This window comes from Solanum verrucosum, unplaced genomic scaffold (genome assembly GCF_900185275.1).
Source record: "Solanum verrucosum unplaced genomic scaffold, falcon-dt-bn FXZP01000196.1, whole genome shotgun sequence".
In the NCBI taxonomy this organism is placed as follows: domain Eukaryota; kingdom Viridiplantae; phylum Streptophyta; class Magnoliopsida; order Solanales; family Solanaceae; genus Solanum; species Solanum verrucosum.
In genome coordinates this window covers 192,376-207,225 of record NW_026020420.1, presented here as the reverse complement: position 1 = coordinate 207,225, position 14,850 = coordinate 192,376, and the positions used below count along the sequence as shown (strand labels likewise).

Genomic DNA, 14,850 nt, shown 5'->3' with positions numbered 1-14,850 from the left:
GGGGGAGGGGAGGACCTTTTTTTTTAATTGAATTTTTGGATATGAATTATATTTGTAAAATAAGGAGTAATATTTTGAAGTATAAGTTAAAATTAAAATTGTATTTGAGTGTGAAAATTGATTGACCTTCCATCATTGGGAAAAAGGGTACATATTGGCATATGTACAATCCCATAAATACAATAAATTTGATCATAAAAAAAAGGTTTTAAGAGAGTCAATATCTATCTTAATCATAAGGATGATCGAATTGGTTAAACGTGAGAGTCATCTTACTCATGAGAGTAATCAAGTTGATTAACGCACAGAGTCACCTTAATCATATAAATGGTTGAATTGATTGATCACGAGAATCGAATCTCTACGTGTACTTTCTTGATCGAGCTCGTTTCATGAGGCTTTCCTAGTCAACTAACCATCAAGGACTATGGTCCCATTTTTTCCCTAAGCCATAAAAAATCTTGAAGAATTAATACTTCCACCTTTCATCTTCTTCTTCATTTCTCAGTCCACAGTTACCACTAAACCCCCTCTAAACCCCATCAAAACGACACCGTTCAAATGCTCCGTTCCTTCACTTCCAAACGCTCTCTCCAATCCCTTCTCCACCACCACCACCGCCGCTGCCGTCAGAATCCCCAATTCCCAATCTTCAATCCCCGTCTCTTTTCATCTACTCCGGGACCTCCGTCTTCCGACGCCGAGCTCCGGAAATACATCGGATACACACTTCTCGTCTTAGGTTCTGCTGCCGCCACATATTATTCCTTTCCATTCTCGGAAAACGCGAGAGACAAAAAAGCTCAGCTATTTCGGTATGCTCCGTTGCCGGATGATCTTCATACTGTGTCTAATTGGAGTGGGACCCATGAGGTTCGAACTCGGACTTTTTTGCAACCCGAGTCAATTGAAGAGCTTGAAGGGATAGTGAAAGAAGCGAATGTGAGGAAGCATAAGATCCGGCCGGTTGGATCGGGTTTGTCGCCGAATGGGATTGGGTTAACACGAGCTGGGATGGTGAATTTGGCGTTAATGGATAAGGTTTTGAGTGTGGATAAGGAGAAGAAAAGGGTTACTGTTCAAGCTGGGATTCGGGTTCAGCAGCTTGTGGATGAGATTAAGGAGTTTGGGATTACTCTTCAAAACTTTGCTTCCATAAGAGAACAGCAGATTGGTGGCATTGTTCAGGTGATTGATTGATTTGTTCCTGGATGTTTTATACAACTTATTATGTTGATTTCTTGTGGATTACTCCTCCGGTTCAATTTGTTTGTCTTAAAGAATGCATCTTAATTCTTCGAATTTCAACTTTTCACCTGATAAGTTTAAGACCATGGTACATTCTACATATCTTTAGTTTAGGAACACAAGATTCAAAAGTTTTGTTCTTTCCTACCCTCTGTGTCCAAGTCAAAACCGGATGAACAAATTGAACTGGAGGGAATAGTTTATTTAATAGATAAAAGTGAAGTGATAGATAATTAGAGGGCTAACTAAAATACATAGTGTTTCCATTCCAAAATTTCTCCCATATATGTGATATTATCTAATTGGGATTAAGGTTCATGTTGACAGGCTTACATGAGGTGATTAGGTCCAATGATTGGTAGGAGTCATTTTAATCTTGCTAGAAATTTTTGTGTCAGTAAAGAATGTATAAGCCTTTTTTAAAAATGAAATGGAGCAGAAATGTATTGTTAGGGAACATGAATGATTGAATATTGTTATGAAATGGGTTCAAATGGAGTGAAATGGACAATGAGAATTCATATAGCCTGATTGACTTGTGGTTGGCTGGTTATTTTTGCCTCTTTTATACTTCTAAACTATTTTTTTTAGTTCTTAGAGAAGACTACGTAGTGGGTGCGTCCTTGGTATTCAATTCACTCTTAATTTGAATTATTTCAAGCTGCTACATTTGTCTTAATTCTTTCATCCCCAATTAAACTAGGATAATTGACTGAGGGAGTGAGAATTTTTGAGGCTGGGGTATATGTTTTATTATGTTTTGCCTTATTTGTGCTAGTGCTGAAGCTTTAGTTATGGCCTATATATGTATAATTATGCCTTCTCTAGGTTTACAATTCAAGTAGAGTTCCAAAGACCGTTTGAGGCCTGGTATACAGTATACTACATTTGCATACTGGCAATACTTTGGCTTGGAGAAATACTGGATGCTTTTGACTTTACCAAAAAAGAAATACTGGATGCTTTTGAGGGAGAAGTTCTCCCTGTGTATAGATTATAACTTTGCTGTATACTAACTGTTTTGTGGTGGCCAGAAAGTTGTCTCTAGTTTTGGTGACATGATGAGTGTTTTGGTAAGCTTATGCATGTACTCTGTACACTTGTACTTTCTTGATGTACATCTACCTATGTAAATAAAAACCTTACTTTTGCATGATCAATCAAAGGAAAAATGTTCAGGCTGGTTCCGATTCATTCCATGTTGTGTTTCAAGGACTTCATCCTATGTGGTTTGCGAGCTATTGCATAGGAGCGGGTGTTTTACCCTGTGCTCACCCAAAGGGTAGCGGCTGCGGGTTTCACTTGTCATCCAAAAAAAAAAAAGGACAGCATCTGCTCTTTGCTACTTGTTTGAAGTTTCTACATTATTCCAACTTGCAGTTACTTGATATATTGATTAGTCAGATGGATGTTTTTCTTTTGAGGATTGATTGGGGAAATTCTAAAGCTTTTGTTCCTTTGAATTCAAATTGTTAGGTTGGTGCCCATGGCACTGGTGCCAGGTTGCCTCCAATTGATGAACAAGTCATAAGCATGAAATTGGTTACCCCTGCCAAGGGCACAATAGAAATTTCAAAAGAGAAAGATCCAGAACTCTTTTATCTAGCTCGATGTGGACTTGGGGGACTTGGTGTGGTTGCAGAAGTCACTCTTCAGTGTGTTGAGAGGCAGGAGCTTGTAGAACATACATTCCTGTCTAACATGAAAGATATCAAGAAAAATCACAAGTAAATATTTGCTTTTTTTTTTTTTAGTGAATTCTTTTCCCTTTTGGGAAGCTCTCATAGTTGTTACATTGGACCTTCTTGGAGGGTTTCTTTGATAAAGAGCTTGTTACCTGTTAATATTAATGTATCCAAGCTAGCGACTTGCAAGCATCCCAAAACCCAGCACAAGGGATCTCATGGAAAAGAATTTAAGCTTTGTTGGTATTATTGTGAGAGACATATGCTTGTGTATTTGTGATTAGTGAAACAAGGATTGCTCATATTTTGAAATATTTGACTTTAAACTTCCCATATTCTACGTCAATTCGAGCTTGCTCGATCTTAGATCCACAAATCTCACTGACCATGATAAACTCCTATTCCTTCAACTCCTTTCAATAGATTCTTCTCAAACTCCTCGTCAGATGTGAATTTCAACTTCCATTTTTTTTTTTTAATTGATACGTATAATAGCTTGACCACCCATCAACTTTTCAAGTTGATAAAGAAGTTAGGGCTAATGACATCAGCCATCACCCATCAACATCCATTTCTCTATTCTTTTGATTGTCTTGCTGCTCAGTCCACACTTATAACTAGAGCTATAAGCTCTAATTTTTTTCTTTGATGATGAAGTAAATTATATAGATATGCACTCAGAAGATGCACAATAAATATAATATACATCTCTGTTGCATCCAAGGGTGTGACCTAGTGGTCAATGAAGTGGGTTGAGAACAATGAGATCTTAGGTTCTTAATTTCAAAAAAAAAAAACAATGAGATCTTAGGTTCAAATCCCTACAGAAGCAAAATACTAGGGGATTTCTTCTCATCAGTCTTGAACTCGGTAGACAGAGTTACCTAGAACCGTGTTGGCGGGAGGTAGCAGATACCTTATAAAATTAGGTGAGGTGCGGGAAGGCTGGCCACGACACGGCAATTATTCGAAATAATAATAATAATGCTACTCTATCTCAGTTGTGGGATTACACCGGGTATGTTGTTGCTACTCTATCTCATTAGTATCTTCTGTATTTGTGGGCTAGAACATTTGAGAGAGGACAGAAGATAAATAATGAGAAAGAAATAAAATGTTGGAGAAGAGAAGAGATGAAAGAGAGATAAATATAAGTGGTAGGGTAGTTGCTGAAAGTAATGATGAGACTATAGTGTGAGAGTTGTAGTCCCTTATAGGTGAACAATTATTTATCTCATATTGCGCACTGACTGGTGCATCTTTGTTGTAGACAAAATCCCGTACAAAACAACTTCTAGAAATGACTTGTAAAAGTAAAACAACTTGCTAGTAATTGTCGATAACCCATGTACCCGTTCAAACTGCTGTATTGAGAAAATCTAGGTATCTCAGTTTAATCTCGTCTAGTGTTTCCTGGACTTGAATGGAAGCTAACCAGTAGTTGCTCCAATGGAGTTTATCTTGCCTTCTTGGTTTTAGCAACTTTAAGTGTACTTTTTAGCCTACCCTGGAATGTAGTTGAAGTTTTTGCACTTTCTAAATGTGAATGCTGATGATTTGTTGCACCTATATAAATATGTTATTATAGCAGTTTGTTGTTAATGATGATGCATGCTTCACATGCATAGCATGGTGAAGCACATACATTCACTTAATGTCCTTTGCTTGTGAAATAATGCCACTAACATGTCATTACTTCAGGAAATTCCTATCTGAGAACAAGCATGTCAAATACTTGTATATTCCATATACTGATGCAGTTGTGGTCGTGACATGCAATCCTATGTCTAAGAGGAAAGGTCCACCAAAGAATAAACCTAAATATACTACAGAAGAAGCCTTGCAGCATGTCCGAGATCTCTATTTGGAGTCGTTGACTAAATACAGGTATGGTGGCATTGAACTAGCCTGTAAAACATATTTCAGAACATCTTTTTCCTGGCATTTCTGCATGATGTTCAGTTGTTGGACGAACTTGCTCATGTAGTATGAGCTATTTTCATATACTGAGAAGCCCCTTTATGCGGTTGACCTTTTCCTGAAGTGGGATTAGCGAAATAATATACTTTGATGGACTAATTTAAGGCAATTGTAAAGATTAAGACACTTGCAGTGATGATATGTTCTGAAAAATATTCATAAATTTTCAAGAATTTGAATTTATTTAGCTATTCTTTTTTAGCCTCACTTGTAAGGTTGTGCTTAACGGACTAACATTTCAATCCCTGCCTTAAAATTGTGATCTTGTATCATACTTATTCATCATTAGCAGATGAATACAAGTAACAGAGGAAAACGACTCTAAATTAGTTTTAAAATTTGTTTGGTAAGCAAAAGATTACAAATAATTCAGTATGACTTGTATAATTGACAAAATAAATAAATATTTTAAACTAAACGCGTAGTCTAATTTTTCCACATAAAAAGAGATGTTGGCTATAAACTATCGGAGAAATGCCGAAAATTCGATGTTTCAATTTTTCGAATAATGTTTAATTACTTGGTAAATAAATTTCTTACCACTTTTTACAGAGGTCAAGTTACTGATTCTGGTTCTCCAGATGAACCTGAAATAGTTGAACTATCATTCACTGAACTGAGAGATAAACTACTTGCGATGGATCCTCTCAACAAGGAGCATGTAATTAAAGTCAACAAAGCTGAGGCAGAATACTGGAGGAAATCAGAAGGGTATCGAGTTGGCTGGAGTGATGAAATTTTAGGGTTTGACTGTGGTGGCCACCAGTGGGTATCAGAGACATGTTTCCCTGCAGGAACACTGTCAAAGCCTAGCATGAAAGACCTGGAGTACATAGAGGAGTTGATGCAGCTCATTGAGAAAGAAAGTGTACCTGCCCCTGCACCTATAGAGCAGAGATGGACTGCTTGCAGTAAAAGTCGAATGAGTCCAGCTTATAGCTCAGCGGATGATGATATATTCTCATGGGTAATCTTTTTTTAGCATGTGAATCTATGATTTGCTTTTATGAAAAGTGTCCTTCATTCTGGAGCCGAATTAATCACCATAAATGTTGTTGCACAAATTCAAGTAACTACTAAATCATGAATGAAATATAAAACCATGATAGATCTATATCTTTATCTGCTTTTAGATAAATTAAAAACCATGACCGATCTTTTGTTAAGAGTTGGATATTCTCACCAGTGTATTCTTTGAATTTGCTTTTGATTGGGCTGTCATGTACTCTGTCATTGGGGTTGAGGTCTTCTTTTTAAGGTTGACAAAAGGAGCTCAGCACATAATGCATGCAAATATTTGTTCATAGTGAGCTGTTAACTAATTTAAGTCCATGGTCCAACTGCATCTTCTTTAGAAAGTAAAAAAGAAGAGATTTTGAGTCCATGGGTTGTGATAATTAGATGAGCTAATCAATGCTGACAGTATCAGGTGGAGAATAGATCTTAAACAGGGTGGATGGGTTTCATAAAGTTTATCTAAACACAATTTAATTTGTTTACTTTGTATTTAGTTTTGGTTAAATACTAGATAACCTTCTATTCAGAAAGTGAAGTCCTCTTTCTGTTTACACCCAAATCTGTGATTATTTTTTAGACCTGATAATTTTGATGCATAGCTTTATTACTTATTTACTTATATCTCTTCCAATATGTTGCTAGGTTGGAATTATCATGTATCTTCCAACCATGGATGCTCGGCAGAGAAGGCAAATCACGGAGGAGTTCTTCCACTACAGGCATATGACGCAAGCACAGTTGTGGGATCATTATTCTGCTTTTGAACATTGGGCAAAGATTGAGGTATGAGTTATTTCTCACTATTGAAATATGTGGTGAAAAGAGAATATCTAAAAGATAAGTTATCAGAATATTGGTTCTTCATTTTTGTTGAGGAAACTCTCTGCAAGATAACAGAGATCAGATTTCTCCTACTTCTTCCACTACTTTGCAGCTATAGCTCCTTTAATTGTTATTTTGCAATTCTAAAGAACTAGGAAATTGACGGGAAGATCGAACTATCCTCTTGCACCTGTTCAATGCACTTTGCCTTTACTCTTTAGTTTCTTTAACTTTTTTATAATCTAGAGCTGATTCAATTCATCAAACTGATTGTTAGAAGAGGTGTCTTCGAGAAGCAAGCTTCTAAAATTGTAGTGCCTATTATCTAGCATAAGCTCATCCTAGGGGATCGTTACTTCATTTTCATTCTAAATTGCCAAAGTCTACATTCTGGCCTTTGGAGCCTTTTTAAATTTACTTTCTGGATTTTGACACTATCTAGCAACTGATATGTTACCAAACATAGTTAGTTCTTTGTTCTGGTAACAATGTAGATAGTGGGGCAAATAGGAAGACACCCAATTGGTGTTTACACCTGTTCTCTTAAATCATTTTCCCAAAGCACCGCAGTGAGCTTCTTTATAGTTAATTATTTCCGAGCGCAATGCATCTTCCGACATGAGGTCTACATGTCATGAAAAATATCGGTCATATAACTTTGTTCATAGACACTCACTTTTAAAATATAAAAAAGTACTAGATAGCCGAATCTCTAAGTAAAGTTGACAAGTGGGTACTCAGCATGGAGGGTTATGTTGCTTCCAGGTTCCCAAGGACAAGGAAGAGCTTGCAGCTCTGCAGGCAAGGCTAAAGAAGAAATTCCCTGTGGATGCATACAATCAAGCGCGAAAGGAGCTGGACCCAAACCGCATCCTATCTAATAACATGCTTGAGAAGCTCTTCCCTTCCTCTGAGGCTGTGTAATCTTGGTTGGTTTACGTCAACTCCTTATCAATTTATTTTTACGATAGTGATCATCTTCATGCCTGTTTCAAAGCAGATATTTTGCAAGGAAATTTTTGTCTTGTAAATTGTTGTTCAGAATGTTAAGTTGAAGGAATTGTTATAAACTTATAATAATGCTTACCATGCACTGTATATGCTTGAGGCCAGTGTTTAAGTACTGATAAAAGAATCGTTACGCGATAAACCACTTGTTATACATTTAAACTTTTCACTACTGTATTTCCTTTTCATACTTGAGTTGAGGGTCTATCAGAAACAACAACTCTTCCTTCGAATCTGATATTTATGTTGAATAAGATGGGACTGAATTAATAATTCACCAAACCTTATGCTTAGAAGAAAAAAAACATAAGTGTATGCTTAGGTGAACATATATCTATGTTTTTTTGTTTTTTTTTATCACTTTTGCTTCTTCTTGGTACAAGTGAGTTATAATTTGTATAATTTGGAGTTCTCTATTTCTCACCTACTCATTATTGACAATTCACTTCAAAGTTGTTTTGGTTTCTGAAGAAACTGAAACTTGTGTGTGTAAGAAAGCTGGTAATATGAATGACAATGCAACAGATTCTTTGTATTTTATTAAAATACTGAAAAAGAAAATGGCTGGATCATTAGTTCTATGGAAATAATTCCTATAAACACTTGACAGAGCTACCAGCTCTTAGGATTGGATTATTCATGAAAAGTTTAACACGTTTGACTGACAAAATTCAAGAAGCTGATAAAAGCTGTTTTAATCATTTCATCACAATGTAAATACTTTATATAGTTTATAATTTATTCGATAGGCTTCGTTACAAAGATAATAAACGCACTTGGTAAGCCCTATTCTTGATAATTTATAGCATCTTGTTACTATCACTTGGAATAAAGAAAATTCAGTGTATATATTCTTACATAAACAGTCATTTTTTCGCAGCTGGTTTGAAGGATGATCATTCACATGGATGATCTGAGATTCATGACCCTCTCAATGTCTTTTGAGTCGAGCCTATCATATACTCCCTCCGTCCCTATTTACTTGTCCATATTTCCTTTTTTAGTTGTCCCTATTTAGTTGTCCATTTTGACAAATCAAGAAAGGACAACAAATTTTTTCCTATTATACCCTTATTTACACTTCTTGAAAATTGTAAAAGTGTATGTTGTTTCCCTCTAATTTATTTCACTTGAATTCAAATAAGTGGTTGTAATTTTGAAGTGAAAAGTTGTCATAAGGGTAAAATTGTAACTTCACTGTGCTAATCATTGTTGCCTTAATCTGTGTGCCATTTCTAAAGTGGACAACTAAAAAGGGACGGAGGGAGTAAGGCTTGCCTAGTACGGTTTACATTTTCGATGTGGTTTGCAGGCTGATGAGTTTACTCGATGCTCACCACAGAATATTCACCCAAAGAGTAGAGGTTGTGACATAGATTGTAGTAGCGGATAATTTGGGATTTTTACTTTTTTATATTTTTTAAAAAGAGAACCAATTAATAATAGAGAAACTTTAATTTTCATTGTCCGGTCATTTCAGACATGTCCGTCCACTAGTTATGTCATGATTTATTAGGACAGATCCTAAAAGAGAAAGTAAAGGAAAAACCACAAACGAAAATTCAAAAATAATAATAAAAAATACTCACTTTCTTATTAATCTATTTAAAAAATAAAATAAAAATTAACTTTACACACTTCATTTTAGTCTTTTTATTTTATTTATAATAAATAAGTGTTTATATAGTCACACAATTGTTATGAATAGATAAAAACATATGTTTCAAGAAAATTCATTTCTTTCTTAAATTGCATGTTAATTTAAACTATAATATGTCACGTAACTACAAGTATATAAATCATATCTAAAATAATCTTTTTTTACTAAACGTCGACCCCACAATTTGTTTTCTATAAAAAGAAATGACTCCAATTTGCAGGCTAAGCTTTCACTTTTTTTTATCTTCTATTCTATTCTTTAACTTTAGACAAAAAGTGTAGAGATGTTGATGGCACTAGCAGCAGTAGAAGAACAAGAAGTATTTTTTTAAAAAAAAAAATGGGTTCCAACCATTTCAATTTTAGCTTCAATAAAAATATAATCACGTTTGTCTTGGCTACTATTTAGATAGTTGGAGAATCTTATATATTAATTACAGAAATCTTGTGAAAATATGATTTTTCTTAAACTTTATTCAGTCAAACATCGCTAAATAAATAGAGACTACACAAGTACGTACTAATTTGAGTAAACTTAGCCAGTTTAATGATTAATCTAAAAGAACACGTATATATAAACATATATATATAGAGTCCAAGAATCCACGCGTATCTACATTTGATGCTCGAAGCATTTCACGTCCATGCAAGGTTTGGAAAAGGAGGTATCATGTAGGCAGTTTGTGAGTGATTTCACGTCTAATATTTGTAATCTATAGATTACACGAAAATAACTTTACAATTACTTAAAAATTGATCCCTTCGATAATAAAACCTATGTAATTCTCTTAACTAGCTAGGGTTTCATCTCAAAAGTTTTCGTTTTCATTTTCCATTTAATTATTCAATCTTATCCGAGCCATTAGTGAGATACCACTCTAAAAGTGTCAGAATTCCAACTTATTTTTTTGTGTGCCTACTAAAGGGGAGCAAAAGACAAAAAAGAGATCAAAGATATATATATATATATATATATATATATATATATATATATATATATATTGATAAGTGAAGAACTTTAATAATATAACTAGAAAAATATAATATATAGTCACACTCACTTTTTTTGCATTCATGCAAGACAACCAACCACATTTTCTAAAGCTAAATCATATCCTTCACATAAAATACTACAAAAAAAAAATTCTAAAAAGAAGATAACCTTATATAGCCTATCAAATTTCATATACATAAGCAAAAAAATAAATAAAAATTGATAAAGTTTGAGAGACAGCTCATTCCCCTCATTATAATTATAATAAAAAGAGCTAAAAATGGTAAGAAACATAAGTAATCCCACCATCACAAGAAACTAAAAACATCCCACTCTAAAAAAATATATAATTAATGTGTGATTAAAATAAAGGGTACGTAGTACTCAATATATATATATATATATATATATATATGGGAAAATTATTGGTTTCCTATTGTCCATGACATAAAAAATGATATCTACGTATAAGCATCCTTAAAGTGTCAAATGTTATATTAAAACGAGATTCGAGGAGGATACATTGTATGTATACCTTATTACTATTTCTCTAAAATAAAGAGGTTGTTTCCGAAAGACCTTCAACTTTAAATGACATACTTCAATAGATAAATGTAATCTAAATAGTATAAACATTTCATATATTAACTATATATATAACTTAAACTCGAAAACATATCATATAACCAAGCTTTCATAAAAAGAAAAAATAGAAGAAGGTAGCTATAGGAGTTGACAGGCCAGAGATTGAAAAGATTGACCTGTGTCCCTTCTCTCCATCAAAAAAAAAAAAAACTTAGAATATCTCAATTTTCTTGTCCCATCATATTGATTGAATAAATTCCAAATCCACCGTTAAATGTACATTGCATTATCATCCTGAAATGCCCTAGAAACAACACATGAAAACAATACAATACATACACAATAAGTAAATAAAAAAATATTTTATCTAGTCGAGGTCCTGAATTCAAGTCTCATCACTCCATTATCAAAGAAAATTTCCACATATTGACTCATTAACGAAAAACCAAGCAACATGTGATGACAACATAACTTAAACTTTCAAATAAAATACTAATCACACACGTCAACAAGTACGAGTATATATAAAAAAGGAAGAAACAAAGAGTAATATTGATTAAATTTCCTGATAATCAACCTTTTTGTTTTTGTGTTTCCCAAATCCATGAAATTATAGACAACTTATCTCTTTCTAAAGAAGAAGAGATCATCAAAAAGGGGTAGAGGCAAAAAAAGAAAAAAAAACAAGCTAAGTATTATTATTTTTTGTTCTGAAACATAAAAATGTCTAATTAATTTAATAAATTAAACAAACTAATACTCATGAGAATGATGATGATGGTACATTGTTGATGGATTCTGATTATTGTGGCTTCTGCTGCAATCATGATCACCTTCATTATTATTCATTTTGCATGCCATTTGATGATGAGTCGTTGCTACATTTGCACCAAGATTCAAATACACCATTCTTGAATCTAAATTCAAGTTGTTGTTTCCACTGCTCGTACTCGAACTATGATCTTCGCGAACATGTGTATACATGTTCTCCGAAGATTGATTATTATTCGCTTCACCCTCCTCTCGCGAAATTACCATAGCCGCGGATTGAACTAACTCAAGACATAGACGTAGTTTATTTGGTTCGATATGAGTTAGACCCGGGATCGCACCTTTGAATAAAAAATCGGATGTTAGGGTTCGTAGAATATCGAGTGGAGTGATCCCATCCACCGTTTGGATATTCGGGTCAGCATGATGATCTAGAAGAACCGCAACCATATCTGGTGAGACCATTTCGGCCGCTAAGTGTAACGAGCTTTTACAGCTCGGCCCGGCCTGATAATTAACATCGGCTGCGCCGAGCTCTAGTAAAGCCTTTACAACTTCGCGGCTACAATTTTCAACCGCGTAATGTAAGGCGAGTGACTCGTCAAGATTTAACCCTTCTCCCATTACCATAAGTTTGACTAGTTCAACGTCTGACGAATCGAGCGCTCGTCTCATTCGTCGGATCTTCTGGTCCTCCAGCTCAATGTTCGAGGACATTTGATGTTGCTGGTGATGATGGTGATGATGATGAGGGATTAAAGATCTTCGCGATATAGAGGATTTGAGACGGAGATCTTCGATTTTAGCAACAACATCAATAGGGAGGTGTTTGGTTAGGATTTCAGGTGGGAGGCCTGATTTTGCAACCAAATGAGAACAAGTAGTCCAAAGTTGATGCATGTCTTGTTTTCTTGAAGCTATTAAAACTTTCATCACATCCTCAATTGAAGCTTTCTCCACCATGCTTATCAAATGCTTCTACAAATAATGTCAATAACAAGTTACGTTACTTACACATCAGTCTCAAACAAGTTAAGATCAGATACACGAATCTCCACTTCTTCATTTAATCTCAATTCATATCAAAGTCGAAAAAATAAATAGAAAGGAAGGATTTGAATGTGTGAATTTCTTTTGTGATTAGGTAGGGTAGGTATTTGATTCAGCATTTATATATAATATAGTTATTAATTCCAAACTTTTGTTGTTGTATTGGAACCAAAAGAGGAAAAGTAAACACAACTATTTGGGAAAAGATTTGATATCACCATTGTGGAAAGACAAGACCAATGAAATCAATAACCAAATTTAGAAACCTTTGAGTTAGTACCTAGCTAGCACAAACACATACAATAGTACAAATCCAAACAAGTTTAAAAATCTTACATAAAATCAAGAAAAAAAAAACTCTTATTAGACAAGACATCTATGATCAAGATTCCACTATACATAAAAATATAGTACTCCAATTAAGATGAAAAAGGAAAAAAAAATGGATCCAATTATTTTGTTAAACAAACCTAGAAAAAAAAAAGTGAAGCAAGTACTATTACTAGTACTAAATTTCTCTTAGATCAAATTTACAAACTTCAATGAAAAAATACCAATTTTTTTTTTGTAAACATAAGATCCTTGATCCACTTGATTAAAAACCAAACAATAACATAAATTGCTAGTAAAAAAATAAAAATAAATTAAACCTGAGTAAGCAAAGCAAGTTGTTCAACTCCAAAAGATCTAGCGGCTGTAAGTGTATCAAGTGCAAGATCAACGGCTGCAGTGCAATGTGTATGCCAACAGCTTCTTTCACCACAATTAGGCCTTGGTTCATGTTTTTGTGGCACAATTGAAACTTGTCCACTATACAAAAATTGCAACATCAACAAAAACACCTCATACCCTACAGTGTTCACAGGTATTACTTGTGAACAACTTGTTGTGCCCCTCGGCGACGACGCTAGTCCAGCGCCAGCGCCGAACGGGCCCAACCGCGGGCCGGAGACAGAAGATGACTCCGGCCCGCAGAAGAATTTGCGAAAGAAGAGACTTCTAGCAGCTAAGATGCATCTATGAGCATGTACTAAACGACCTTCAACACTAAAAGTAACATCACTAAAAGCTTGACCATTGATGAGGAGATTTAGATAATCTAAAGAGAGAGTTCTTAAGGAATCTTCAGGAGTCATATTGAGAGGAAAAAAAAAGATAGTTTGAAGGTGTAATAGGAGAAAGGTTAGTGGCTTTAAGTTACTTCATTTGATGGATATATTTGTATTGTTTTTTTTTTTCTTCTTTCTTTCTAGCTAAGTAGGAGTAGTACTGATCAACAGTACATGTTATTTGTTGTGAGATTCTCTACCTATGGTGTTTCTTCTGTTGTGTTGTGTAATTAGATATTTTAGTGAGAGTGGGGGTGGGTGGGTGGGTGGGGGTGGGGGTGCAATATGGTTGGCTATTCTTGGGCCATTGGGGTATTTAAATTTATATATAAATAAAAAAGAAAGGAAATGAAGAGATAATACTAACATAGCTCGTTTGGTAGGAGAGATAAGGGATAATTAATTAATTATGGAGTTAATCTCAAGATGACTTATTTCATGTTTGTTTGTGATAAAATCGAGAGATAATTTATCTCAGGATTGTATTGTAGTGTTATGTTTATCCAGCATTAGAAGTGGAATAACAATCGTGGATAATTAATTCTACTTCGGAATAATTAATTTTTAATGACATGTTCTCTAACCAAATAAGGTATATAGGGTTTAAGTTATATGCATTGATGGTCATGTCCACTTTTTCCCTAATATTTTATCCTGGAAAATTGTTTTGACATAATATTGTTTACTTATAATTTTTCAAGATTTTTGAAAAATTCTAAAAAATTGTTTTCACTTCAGATTACTCACAAAATAAAATAAAATAAAATAGTTCTAATTTGTATTTATATCCAAAAACACAGCTCTATTTTCCAAATACCATTTTCAACTTTTTCCAAATTTCATAATTTTTATCTCCAAACGCTCAATCACATAATTACAAGTATAAACAAAAACAATTCTTGCACAAGAATTCGTATATTTA

General features: G+C 34.3%; 2 protein-coding genes across 2 annotated transcripts; one reads left to right on the top strand and one right to left on the bottom strand.

The window, feature by feature from the left end:
- Positions 1-13: 13 nt before the first annotated feature.
- Positions 14-7,920, top strand: LOC125841043 (L-galactono-1,4-lactone dehydrogenase, mitochondrial). Its single transcript, XM_049520039.1, has 6 exons — positions 14-1,188; positions 2,725-2,975; positions 4,635-4,820; positions 5,466-5,880; positions 6,573-6,713; positions 7,518-7,920. The coding sequence occupies exons 1-6, from the start codon at positions 562-564 to the stop codon at positions 7,674-7,676; spliced, it is 1,779 nt and encodes a 592-aa protein (XP_049375996.1). The 5' UTR covers positions 14-561; the 3' UTR covers positions 7,677-7,920.
- Positions 7,921-11,727: 3,807 nt separating this feature from the next.
- Positions 11,728-13,955, bottom strand: LOC125807011 (BTB/POZ domain and ankyrin repeat-containing protein COCH-like). Its single transcript, XM_049486763.1, has 2 exons — positions 13,470-13,955; positions 11,728-12,747 (listed from the first exon to the last, which is right to left on the bottom strand). Exons 1-2 carry the CDS (start codon positions 13,953-13,955, stop codon positions 11,752-11,754), a joined length of 1,482 nt encoding a protein of 493 aa, XP_049342720.1. The 3' UTR covers positions 11,728-11,751.
- Between the last annotated feature and the right edge of the window lie 895 nt (positions 13,956-14,850).